Source organism: Bubalus kerabau, chromosome 1 (assembly GCF_029407905.1).
Source record: "Bubalus kerabau isolate K-KA32 ecotype Philippines breed swamp buffalo chromosome 1, PCC_UOA_SB_1v2, whole genome shotgun sequence".
Lineage (NCBI taxonomy): Eukaryota > Metazoa > Chordata > Mammalia > Artiodactyla > Bovidae > Bubalus > Bubalus kerabau.
Genome location: NC_073624.1, coordinates 263,897,609 through 263,911,053, shown reverse-complemented (window position 1 = coordinate 263,911,053; position 13,445 = coordinate 263,897,609). Strand labels below are relative to the sequence as shown.

At 37.5% G+C, this 13,445-nt stretch overlaps 1 protein-coding gene across 8 annotated transcripts in view; it reads left to right on the top strand.

Moving 5' to 3' along the window:
• Window positions 1-13,445, top strand: part of MCTP1 (multiple C2 and transmembrane domain containing 1) — a 559,844-nt gene that overhangs the window by 327,002 nt on the left and 219,397 nt on the right. For 4 of the 8 annotated variants that reach the window (XM_055565001.1, XM_055565019.1, XM_055564994.1 and 1 more), the window contains 2 exons: window positions 2,277-2,336; window positions 8,075-8,152. The exons of 2 other annotated variants lie outside the window; for them this stretch is intronic. In XM_055565001.1, coding sequence (XP_055420976.1) covers window positions 2,277-2,336; window positions 8,075-8,152 — 138 coding nt within the window. The remainder of the gene's footprint in view (window positions 1-2,276; window positions 2,337-8,074; window positions 8,153-13,445) is intronic. 2 more of the 8 variants (XM_055565010.1, XM_055565004.1) reach the window with 1 other exon arrangement.

Sequence of the window (13,445 nt, the reverse complement as noted above, 5' to 3'; positions counted from 1 at the left end):
TTAGGTCATTGTCCCTGATGTTCATCTGGGGAAGAACAGAGAGTAGGAATTGGTGCAGTTTCAGTATTAGGTCACCTTAGACCACTTAGGCTTCCCTCATAGCTCAGTTGGTAAAGAATCTGCCTGCAATGCAGGAGACCCCGGTTCGATTCCTGGGTTGGGAAGATCCACTGGCGAAGGCATAGGCTACCCACTCCAGTATACTTGGGCTTCCCTTGTGATTCAGCTGGTAAAAATCTGCCTAAGTGCTTCCCTGGTGGCTCAGATGGTAAAGAATCTGCTTGCAATACAGGAGACTCAGGTTTGATCTCTGTGTTGGGAAGATCCCCTGAAGAAGGGAAGGGTTACTCACTCCAGTAGTCTTGCCTGGAGAATCCCATGGACAGAGGAGCCTGGTGGGCTGCAGTCCATGGGGTCGCAAAGAGTCGGACACGACTGAGTGACTAACACTAGACCACCTAAACTTTAAATGAAGTAACAAGATTTTTAAGTGCTAAATGGTTGTCTTAGTTGCTGTGACTGTTGAGTCTAGAGCCAAGACTTTCACATTGATTTAAGTCACCTTAACACATTTTGCATTAAGAAAAAACTCAGTGTCAGCTGGATAACTTGTTATTGACTCTGGAGAAATTATTTTTGTCAGGAGCTTCGAGAAATAATTTCTTTAATATGATATTTTAAAATTTATCCACATTTTGTTTAGCATGCTGCTTAATTAAAAGAGATTTGGGAATCAAGGGAAAAAAAGAACTGGCAGTAGAAAAGGAAAATATGCTTCTTCTCCAGAAGCTACAATAAGGATTTTTTTGAGTTAAACAATAGCATAGCATCAAAGAAGACTGCAGTCATTTCTTCTAAGGTTTGTGCTCCAATGTTCAACTGTAAGTGTATTTTGTGAGGACTTTTCTAGAAACTGATATGACAGTGTGGTAAATGCGGCAGTTGAGAACCAATGCTATAAATGTAAATAATGTGTAACTCTGTAGTGATGGTCAAACCATGTCTTAAACTCATGACTACTTCCTGATGACCTCTCAGTTACTATGCTACCTGACCAAACCAGGTACAAGTAACTTAGGGAAATGTAATTGGTTTCATTAAGAAATAGATTTCATGTAAAAAGCACAGGTAGAGTGCATAGATGATCTCTGATATAATTCTAGTTAAACTTAAATTATTCAGATTGCTGCACACCTGTAAGTATGTTAGTTCATTATTGCTTTCTGACATAATGTCTTAGAAGGATCACTTTGAAAGGAATATATATCCTTAAGCAAATGGAATTCCAAGTGATGGACAGTTGATCAAATATTTATTGGGCACCTTCTATGCATAATCAGGTATCATGTGAGGTCCTGGAGCCTACCATCTTAGGTAATAACGTAAAATAGTGGAATAATCAAATAAATTACAGAAGTGCTTTCTCGACGTCGATGTTGAAGGTTGATGGTTCCCCATAACTGTCATCAGTTTCCCATGATTTTACTATATAACTGTCACCCAGAGACAGGATGCTAAACATCAAAGTTTGAAGGATGCGTGCAATTTAGATGTTCTCTTTAAAAGTGAGGAATTGTGTTCTTGATTTCCTAAAGTCAAAATTGGTTTCACTTTTGGTTTGATAAAAGTCTGATAATTCAGCAATAAAATGTCCAATATAAATCCGTTGCTTTGTTTCCAGCTAAATAGCCATCTTTCTTAGTATTCATTTATTTTTAAAATCATTTTAGGGAAGTTCCAATTAACTAAGTAATTTATATTATATATACTAAATGTTATATCGTAAAACTATGAAAATTTTAGTAAGGAATTAAGACAAATTTGACTAGGTACATGTTTATAAATAAGATTTGTGCTGTTGTTCTTTTAAAATGCTCTGACGGTTTGTGACATTAAATTATCTCGTTAAAAGGAATAGATAGTATCAGATTTATTTCTGAATTTTAAAATATGTTTAAACAGTTCTACTTACTAAAATAAAATGTTAGACTCCGATACATTAATAAACTACTAATAAAGAGGTAAGTAGATTCTTTTAAAATTACAAAAATAGTCCTTTCTAAGCTTTGCTACCATTGGATTAGATAAGAGCAAGACAGTTCAGTTAAAATTTCAAAAATGTGATTTATTCAAAAGAGGAAAACTTACAGTTCATAAATATCCGAAGTGTCTTTAGGATATATCATTTTAAGGTTTTTACTTGTCTGAATTTTGATGAGTTAATCAAGTATGCTCAAAACACCTCAAAATTTAGCTACATATTTGTTTATTTTTAGGAACTCTCAGAAAACGAAGTGCTTGGACCTTATTTCTCTGTGAAGTCTTTCTTTTGGAGGGTAACGTCTAAATCCTTTATATTAGTATTCTTGACTTTTGGTTTTGATTATAGTAATTTGGAAGTTCAATGTGAATTAAGAAATTCACTTTTTAAAATAGACTATTTTAAAGAGAGATGTATTCATTTGCCTTTTTATTAACTCTTATTCTGTCATTTAAGTGACTCTTATTCTTCACTTGTAAAAACTAAGAGCTTCATATATTTAACATCTTGCTTTGAAGTCAATGGGGGCCCAGATTTATCCCAAATTCTCAACAATTAGAGGCCCACAGATCTTTCAGGAATATGCAGCATTGTCTAGAGAGTCAATAAAGATGCTTTTCCCCTTCTTAAAAAATCTTCCATCTATTTGGGAGAAATAATTCTATTACAGCGATCTTGTACTATATACATACTAGATAATGAGTGTTCTTTCTTTGGAAAGAAAACCCTATGAATAAGAAAACAGCAACTCTGCTTTTGATTTAAATTAACAAAAAAATTTCCACAAAGAATTTTTTTAAATGCTGTTGCCATTTAACGTTATTTACGCTTTCATGACTTAAACATAATGAGCTCTGTCATCCTTTTTCTCTGTTACAATTCTGCATTGTGCAAGGCGCGGCTTATTACTAACGCACTTACGGCTTTGCCTTCAAGAGTTTCCCTCTTTCTTGGAAAATTCATACTTGGTACGTGATTACCTAGCAATAAATATTGCAGTGAAAATGCTACTCTTGCAGGACTTTGCCACTTTCTTTTCTTGGTTCTTAAACCTGCTCATGACTGAAAGCTGTGTTTCTCCTTTTAGAGTTTTAAGATTTGTTGCGGTGTCTCTGTGAAGCAGACGGGCAGGTCCTAGATTAAGTCATACAGTGACTTGACCGATGAGCAAGTAAAACCAATACCTGTTTATCTTCTACCTCCTCCCCACACACTTCTTTTTTCAGTCTTGTATTTGCATGAGCTTATTTTAATTATTATAGCTTCTTCATTTCCTTTCAGTCTACTGATGACTGCCTTCACGGATGTTATTCTGTATTGCTGGCAAAATAATAATGTTTCCTCTTACATGTTCATACATTATCCATGAAGACACAGAGTGACTGTTTTTAAAATTACCCCATTACCTTAAATGGAAAATAGCTTTCTGCGATTTTTTTTTCTCCATTTTCCTAAGACCCACAATTATGGTGAATTCACATAGTATACACCTTTGCCAAGAAAACAGAATTCAGGGGTTTCAGTGTTTGTTCTGTCTGCAGCAGATGTATAGAATGATCACTAGGAAGACTTGCACCAGGACCAACTCTGTAAGCACCGCTTTCTCTGGGTTTCCCTTTCAAATGACTTTCTCAGCATCTTGTTTTCACTTTCTGCTTCCAAATTAGCCTTCTACTTATCAGTACTTTCCATTTGGTTGTATCCATCTTTAAGTATTCTTCATTAACATTTCTCATCTCTTAATCTGTCTTATTTTAGAATATCAAATATGAGAATTTAAGAGATAACTTTTTTATATCTGCAGTACAGTGATCTACTGTCTTTTTTCTGAGCATATACTGAGCTACAAACAAATGGAGTCATAAAAGCAGAAACTTTAGGGGTTATTTATGTTACCAGGGAGCAAACTAAGGCCCAGAGACATGGTGCCATTGCCCTGAAGTGCCTAAATGGTATGATCAGGACAAATATTTCTCTCCTTCTGAATGTCAGAGAAATAAATGTTTTGGTGAAGACGTAAAGCAGCAGAGTTCTTTTGGGGCTGATGAATAGAGATTCAGCACATAAATAGAGCTGCCCCTTGGTTAATCTCCATTGACAGCCTTTCAAATTCTTCTTGCGTTATGTGACCCTTCTTCTGTGCAGATCCTTGATCCACGAAGGGATGGATGTGTTTGAGGGCTATGATGTTGGTGTGTTTGAGGTTCCATTTTACAAAATCAGTGACCAAGTCTGCTTTGAGGGAGTGTGATCTTTCATATTCTCATCCAAAGTCACTCTTATAACTGACCTCATTGCTCTTTGTGCAAGCAATGTTTGTATTCTGATGAACTTTTGGAAGAGGTGTGTATAAAAAGAGGTTTGCCATATTTTCAGACACGCAGGAATCCTAAACAGCTCAGATAAAATCTTATATGAAGAGTGTATGTGTGCTTTGGGAGTTAAAAAGAAAGTGATATGAAAAAAATTGTCAGCTTATTTATTATGTAAGGATTAACACTTTGTCCAGGAGATGGTACCTGAATTACACTGAGTGAAGCTGAATCCTGGTGAGAACTGGCTCAACAATGTCATAGCTACTTGCTATTATCTTAATTTCCTTGAGAGCAGAATAATGGAGAGAAAAGAGTCAAGTGATATGGGGATATTCTATTTTTCCAAAAGCATGTCATTTATAATTTATCAAAACATGGTATCTGAGCACACAAAACATTAAGCAATGGGTATGGCAATTACCAAGTTTCCCATGAAAGGAATAAAAATATGTGAAACCAATTGGATTGCTCTAAGTCAGGATTTCATTAAAGACATTTAACTTCCCATTAAAGGATGGTAATTCAGTGAAGTTCTTTCAAATATTTAGTACATTTAAGTTTCTTCCCAGTTATTTCCACTGACTAGACATTTAGATTCTGATGACTGAGAGCTAATTGAACAATCCATCTTATGAGAGTATTACAGTGAATTAAAGAGAGATTTTAATATTGTTTAAATGGAGAAGGCTGGGCTAAGCCAAGATGCCTCATATAAAAAATGGAGAAATGGATCATAATATGAAATGAGTAAAAAAAGTGCATAGAATACAGAACAATTCAGAGTTAGTCAGAGCGCTACTTTATGGTAGGGTCAAACAGAAGTTTGGTTGAAGGAAGACCCTGCAGACCAAGGAGAAGAGGTATTGAGGTATTTGCTTTGTAAAGCAAGAATGTGATCCTGTGCAAAAGTGCTTACATCCTGAACAACTCAATATATGACATACCCAGGAAAAGTTCAGGTATTATTTCTGTCAATAGGTATGATACTAATAAGGCCCTCAGGAAAAAAATGAACTTTTAGTTAAAAACCTCAAAAAACTGTCTCTCTAAATCAAATACAAGACTTATTATTTCTTTCCCATACCACTGAAAAAAATTTACAGATTACTTTAGCAAACCTACAAGGTTACAACCTACATGATGCTTCTATTTGTATATATTTTGAGCAAATACAGTAAAAGCTTAAGATCATTTTTGGGGGGGCACAGTTAAGTTTAGAGAAGGTAGTTAAAACATCTGAAGTACACAGAAATACCTTCCTGACAACATAAATTGAATCAAGAAGCAATAGACATAGGAAAGAAAGTTTACAGATAAAAACCTATGAATCTCTCTAAGGATTATAGCACCAGTGAATCATCTTCTAAGAAAAAAAGGGATCAAAGCTTTATTATTAGATGAGACACTTCAGACCAGGCTGGACAAAGCGCTGGGAGGGTTTTCTGTAAAGGCAATCTTGCTTTGAGTGGGTGGATGGACCGTAGAACAAATCTACTTGTTGGACTTCATCATCCAGGTGCAATTCACTGGAATAAACTCAGCAGGAAAAGGGAAAGATAGAAAATGCCTGTGCTGGGGTGAGCTCATAATTGCTCCACGCTCCAAGCTTTGCAGCACAAAACAGTCATTCCAAGCTGTCATTATCTCTTCTTTGTAGTGTCTTGTGGATCATTTGATTAAATAAAGGCATGTGCACCTCTGTGCTGAAAATAGAGGCAAGGGCTGTCTCCACACACAACCATTGTAAAGACACAGGCTATGTCTTTCTCTCCAGTTTCATAGTGTCTGGGTCTCATTTAGAAGGATTAGGTTTCACACAGGTTAAAAAAAAAATCCAGGATAACAAAAGCCAAGGATTATTTGCACACAACAGGGAGCAGATTGGTATGACTGAGTGTCCCTTTAGCCACATGTTAAGTCTAAATAGACTTTTTTGGTTTGGTTCTCTGTTTTAATCAGGATCTAGAATAATAGGAATTTATTATTAGTGATCCAATTTTTTAAGGAACAGATTTAGTAAACTTTATTCATGAAAATTGGAATTTAGAGATAGTCTTAATTTATATGCAAAACTCCACAACTTCACCACCTTTTTAATGAGACTATAATTTATGATGGAGTGCAGCTAACTCTCAACTGCTTTTGCTTAACAACATACGCTAGAGGTATCACCTCTTGAAATTTTTTTCTTTATTTAAGCCCTTGATTAGCCGTTCTTAATAATCTATACCCAAGGATGTATTTTATCTAAATATAAGTCAAAGTGTTTCAACAAATCCTATACAAATTAAATGCATTTTTTGAGTTGAACTTATTAGACTCTGTCCAAAAATTGAGATGTAGTGGAAAAATAAAAAATTAATTATCAGCAATTCCAAATTAAAATCGCTGCTTTGCCAATTTTAGTCATTTGGCATTAGGTAGGGTATTTATCCGGAGAAGGCAATGGCACCCCATTCCAGTACTCTTGCCTGGAAAGTCCCATGGATGGAGGAGCCTGGTGGGCTGCAGTCCATGGGGTCGCGAAGAGTCGGACACGACTGAGCGACTTCACTTTCACTTTTCACTTTCGTGCATTGGAGAAGGAAATGGCAACCCACTCCAGTATTCTTGCCTGGAGAATCCCAGGGACGGCAGAGCCTGGTGGGCTGCAGTTCACGGGGTCGCTAGGAGTTGGACACGGCTGAGCGACTTCACTTTCACTTTTCACTTTCATGCATTGGAGAAGGAAATGGCAACCCACTCCAGTATTCTTGCCTGGTAGGCTACCGTCTATGGGGTCGCACAGAGTCGGACATGACTGAAGCGACTTAGCAGCAGCAGCAGGATATTTATCTTCTCTGTTTCTCAGTTTCTGTATCTTAAAAACACTTGTCATGAAAAACACTAGATTGTGAAAACTCCAGCACTTAATAGCTGCTCAATACATCTTGATTTCTTTGTGTGAACTAACCTAATTCAGTCCTCCTTGTTGATATTAGTAAAGCTGATGACTCCCATCATAATACTGTCCAGCTGCTCTAGAATTCAATTAATAGAAACTTTTAGCTCCACTATGATAATTTCTTTCCATTTTTTCTTTTTCAGCTCTATCTTTTTTATCCACCTCTTGTTGGAATTGGTCTTGGTAGTAAAGGGAACTTTGGGTTTGTTTTTTTTAGCAGCAAAGACAGCAAAGATAAGTGTTACATGGGGTAAAATTTCTGTTACTTTAGGAATATCTCTTTAAATATTAAAAGAGACTCACACGTGGGATGCAGTTACTATGATCGTAGTTATTGCGTGTCCATGCAACATTTATTCTCCTGGAACTTTATCACCATTTTGACATTGGAAAAAGTCTCCAAAATTTGAGGGCAACAGACTTGGGGAAATTATTTTTTCTATGACTTCTCCTGCTCTACTTCTTTTCTCTGCTATACCTGTTAACAAAACCCTGAAACCACTCAAACGGAATCTATCACCATATAATCTGTCCTTTATGTCCTTGACCAATGCAGCGTAATGCTACTAAAGAAAATGGTGGCTGCAAACTATTGTTGCCCTGGCATTTGTCTTCACTGTGCTAGGAGACATTTTCTGACAGTGACTTGAGATGCAAATACATATTTCTTTCAAATGATTTTTTGCTGGAGTGATGCTAAACTCTGATTGACATGAGGTGTTGAGAGTTGCCCAAAGATTTCCCCTATGGCTCTGATCGTTCATTTCCATCCAGACATGCGGCAGGCCTGCTCTTCCTGTCCTGGGCTTCTGCAGAGCAGAGCTTCAGAGTACTCATTACCAAAATGCACAAGTAAGTTCAACCAGTTTGTTTATTTTTTTTTTCCTTCTGAGCTTGCATGAGCTGTGAACTCTCATGGCTGACTTACTCTTCTGAAAACCATCCCCTATCCTAACATCTTTTATGTGTATGAAAAGGGATTGAAATCTTGAATTCATTTTCAAGGCATAATGTACATAAACTAATATTCTGTTTAAATGCCAACTCGCTAATTCTAAAATCTTACTTACATGTCATTGACTAATTACTTCAGACTTTGAAATTTACATCGTCACCTGGTATCTTGATATTGTTTATTAAATATGAACTTGGATGGATATTCCTTATAAGAATGGATCTCCAACTTCAGGGTACAGGAGAATCACATGTGCACTTGTAGGAGAAACACATGAAGCGCTGCCCAAAAGAACTGAATCACATCCAGGAGGATCAGGCCTGGTGATTTCAACAAATGGCCCACAAAAACTTGGGAATTACTGCTTTAAAGGTTCAAAGAGTACTTCCTTTTACGGAATTGGTTCTTTACTTCAAAGCTGGGTTGGTTTTCCTTTTTATTCTTCTTTCCTTTTTGCTTTCCCTCCTCTAACAGAGTCCTATTTCATTAAGGATGTAGTTGAAAACATTATCTTAGATGATAGGAACCCACTGTAATATGTTGATTTTACTGAGAGATTTCTTAGATGTATTTAACATTCCTTCTCCTTTAGGTGCTCAGTGAGTGATTTTTGGTTGATGGGTTATCAATCATTCAGTTAATATGTATTATTTAGATATATCCTATTACAAAAACCATTAGCAAAGGAAATAATAAATGCACCATATAATTTCTCAGGGACCTCCTACTTTTCTCTTTAAATGCTCCAAATATCTAGACCAACGTGCTTTCCTAATCAGTAAATTTAGAAGCAGGACTAAAGAAGGACTTTAATTAGCATTTATAGCATCCATGCCAGAGAATGGATGTCTGCAATTATAAAAATTAATAGTAGTTGTTAGAACATAGGAGAATCCCAGTGCACATGTACCGCAGAACTTTTAAAATGGGAGGGGGCTGTTCTCACACTTCAGTGTGCATCAGAACCCCCTCCAGTGAGGACTGGTTACACCAGAGCAATGGGCCTCGCCCCAGAGATGATGGTTCCGTTGTTCTGGGACGGAACTAAGGAATCTGAGTCCCTAACAAGTTCCTGGCTGACGCTGACGGCTTGGTCTGTGGGCCACACCTGCAGAACTTGGCTGTAGGAAGAAGGAAGCTTAAAACAGAGAAGCAAATGATTCAGAAGCTACCACGGGCAGTATTAAAACGACTGCTTTTAAAAATTTGCTTGTTTTAGTTGTAGCTTTCCACTTGTTCCCCAATGAACAAAGTTCCCCTGAAACTTTGATGTAAAAAGTCAACAAAACAATCTTAAGTGGATAAAATCTTTGTTTGTGGAATGTACTTTTTAACATTCAGGCGTCCAACACCCCCCCCCCCTCCGACCACCCCCATCAGACACACAGAAAGTGGTGCTCTTAGTCCATCAGGGCCTGGTGTACCGTCTAGAATCCATAGGTAAGAAAACTGAGGTCCAGAGAGGGAGGAATGTGCCCAAGTCACATAGTCAGAAATTGCTAGGAAGATGCAAGTAGACATTTGTGCTAAGCCCTTGTCTCTTTTCCTACTAGTAGCCTAAGTTTAAATTCTTAAAGAGGTGGGAATACCAGATCATCTCACCTGCCTCCTGAGAAACCTGTATGCAGGTCAAGAAGCAACAGTTAGAACCGGACATGGAACAATGGACTGGTTTGGTATTGGGAAAGGAGTACGTCAAGGCTGTATAATATCACCCTGCTTATTTAACTTATATACAGAGTACATCATGAGAAATGCCATGCTGGATGAAGCGCAAGCTGGAATCAAGATTGCTGGGAGAAATATCAATAACCTCAGATACACAGATGACACCACCCTTAAGGCAGAAAGTGAACAAGAACTAAAGAGCCTCTTGATGAAGGTGAAAGAGGAGAGTGAAAAAGCTGGTTTAAAGCTCAGCATTCAAAAAATAAGATCATGACATCCAGTCCCATCACTTTATGGCAAATAGATGTGGAAATAATGGAAATAGTGACAAACTTTATTTTCCTGGGCTCCAAAATCACTATAGATGGTGAATGCAGCCATGAAATTTAAAGACACTTGCTCCTTAGAAGAAAAGCAATGACAAACCTAGACAGCGCATTAAAAAGCAGAGACATTTTAATACATGCCAACAAAGTTCTATATAGTCAAAGCCATGGTTTTTCCAGTAGTCGTGTATGCATGTGAAAAGTTGGACCATAAAGAAGGCTGAGTGCCAAAGAATTGATGCTTTTGAACTGTGGTGTTGGAGAAGACTCGTGAGAGTCCCTTGGACTGCAAGGAGATCAAACCAGTCAATCCTGAAAGAAATCAATACTGAATATTTTTTGGAAGGACTAATGCTAAAGCTCCAATACTTTGACCACCTGATGAAAAGAGATGACTCATTGAAAAAGACCCTGTTGCTGGGAAAGATTGAAAGCAGGAGGAGAAGGGGATGACAGAGGACAAGATGGTTGGATGGCATCACCAACTCAATGAACATGAGTTTGAGCAAGCTCCGGGACCTGGTGATGGACAGGGAAGCCTGGTGTGCTGCAGTCTATGGGGTCGCAGAGTCAGACATGACTGAGTGACTGAACAACAACAAAGCCTAAGTTTATATCTTCCCTCTTTACCTTGTAATTTTATTTCAAGTTCCTATTATTCAAATATAGGCTAAATATTTACCTGTTTTATGACTATGCATGCATAGTCGCTTAGTCATGCCCAACTCTTGCAACCGCATGGACTTTAGCCCGCCAGGCTCCTTTGTCCGTGGGATTCTCTAGGCAAGGGTACTGGAGTGGGTTGCCATTTCCTGCTCCAGGAAATCTTCCTGACCCAGGAATCAAACCCAGGTCTCCTGCATTGCAGGCAGACTCTTTACTGGCTGAGCTATGAGGGAAGCCCCTTTATGACTATGCAGTTAGTCAAATCACAGCTAAATTACAAAGTCTCTATTTAGAAAATAACCATTTAACAAAATAAATATTGAAAAACATCACTTTAAAAATGATATTAGGTTAGTATGTCTTTAGACCTCCCCCCTTTGTTTTTCTTTTAGCTTTTTATACAGGTCGCTCTAATTTGCACATTCATTAGCCCTGTTTTTGTTAAGAAATTGTCTCCCTCCTCTACCCCTTAGCTTCTCAAGTCATTCTGGGGATGTTCCTCCAGGTTATAGAAGCGCATTTGCTAACAGCTAGTGGCACTAAGTAAAGCCTCCATGAAGTTCATTCTGTTTCTGTGAAAGCATGACGAATTCTATGGAAAGCATGCCTTTTCATCTTAAAAGATTCGTGTTCTCATGTCAAGAGGAGCATGCAAGCACGTGTTTCAGACATAGTCCATTTAAGAACCTAACTTAGCATTGCTAACCAGAGTTGCTTTGTAACCTGGATCATACCCAACTGTTATTTGACGACCGCAGCGTTATGACTTGTGCTGCTAGAGTGTGTAGAAAATGTCCTAAGAATATCCATCTGCAAGCTGGAACATTGTAAGTATGAATACATGTGCTCGTATGGCAGAGAAGTAGAAGGTGATGTCATGGATTAGCCATGTAGGAAAGTGTAGACCGGAATGTTGTTTCAAATGTAATCAACTCACCTTTACTGGAGAGCACCATTTAGTAACAATATATTTAAATCATGATTACTTTTAAACCTTGGGGAGAGTCTCTGCCCTAATAACAAATATTGGAAGAAGCTCAGAAATAAAGGTCAGAAATACTGGTTCTAATCACATATCCATCGTTTATTAGGCCAACCACTCTGAGCCTCAAATCCCTCATCAGTAAAGTGAAAATAGCAGTACTTGCCTTTCTACTTCATAGACTTTTAGTGGAAACCAAATTATATAATGTATATATATGCACTTACAAATTCTGAAGCTCTATATAAATAAATAGTTTTTAACTGCTTGGTCTTTGCTAAGATAACTGTTTCTTCTTACTTGCCAAAAGTTTGTTCCTTTCTTTGCTACTGCTGCTGCTGCTGCTACTGCTAAGTCGCTTCAGTCGTGTCCGACTCTGTGCGACCCCATAGACGGCAGCCCACCAGGCTCCCCCATCCCTGGGATTCTCCAGGCAAGAACACTGGAGTGGGTTGCCATTTCCTTCTCCATCTTTGCTACTAATGCTCCTTAACAAAAATTTCAGTCCCCGAGTTGACAACTTGATTCTCTAGAGTCTGCTGTGGTCTTAGTAGCAGCAGAAATGGATAGATAGATAGGTAGACAGACAGACAGGCAGACAGATACTGAAATTGATTGCTGCACTATATAAAATAAGTAGCATGAAATCTTAGAATAAAAGAAAACTTGAAGATTATTTGGTGCAATGAATTCTGAACAATGATTTTAATCTGAGATATCCTTGGTTCAAACAAAATCGATGAGGTAACCCAGTGGATAAATCAGATGGGAGCAGGGGGGCTTCACTGAGGTGGGGTATGGGGTCCTGTGGAAGGTACAAGTGCTCCATGTAACCTCGGTTTCTCTTCAGAACACAGGTGACATTTCTCCTGGGCTCATGGAGGTGAGGGATGTGTAGATAAAGCCTTGCATTGATGTTAATAAGGCAGAACCACCAAGCAGAGTTGTTCAAACTTTACTGGTCACCAGGATAGGGAAATATACAATGTGATTTAGAAAGATTTCCATGGAAATGTTCAAATATTAAAAGTATTATCTTTTGAAGAATGTAGTTTTCATTTTCCTAATAAGCATCCTAAAATGCATGACTTTTGATGATAGATAAAAATGGCTATGGCATTGCTATGGTGTAGGAAAAAAGTAAGAATTCAGAGTGGGAGGGGGAATTATACAAAATAGACTATAACTTTAATGTAGAAGGAATAAGGCCAGAAATAGAGATAATCCATAATTTAGTATAGTACTTTCAGATTGGAAGAAACATTGAATTTCTTCATGAAATAACTATAAGTGAAGAAAATGTGCTTAACAACATGAAAAATATAGCAATTTTTATGAGACTTCTTGGTTTTGAATCCAGATTGAAAAGGTCTTTAATATTTTAGCTACTTTTTCTGGTTTGTTTTATATGCTGTTTAGTTCAAAGAGATTATGTGGCCATTTTTAGACTTGCTGATTTTTAAAACTTTTGAATTTGTCCACTGATTGCAATATTGTCTTAGAATCAAGCAACTGAAAATTATTAAAGAAAATGTTCAAATACTAAAG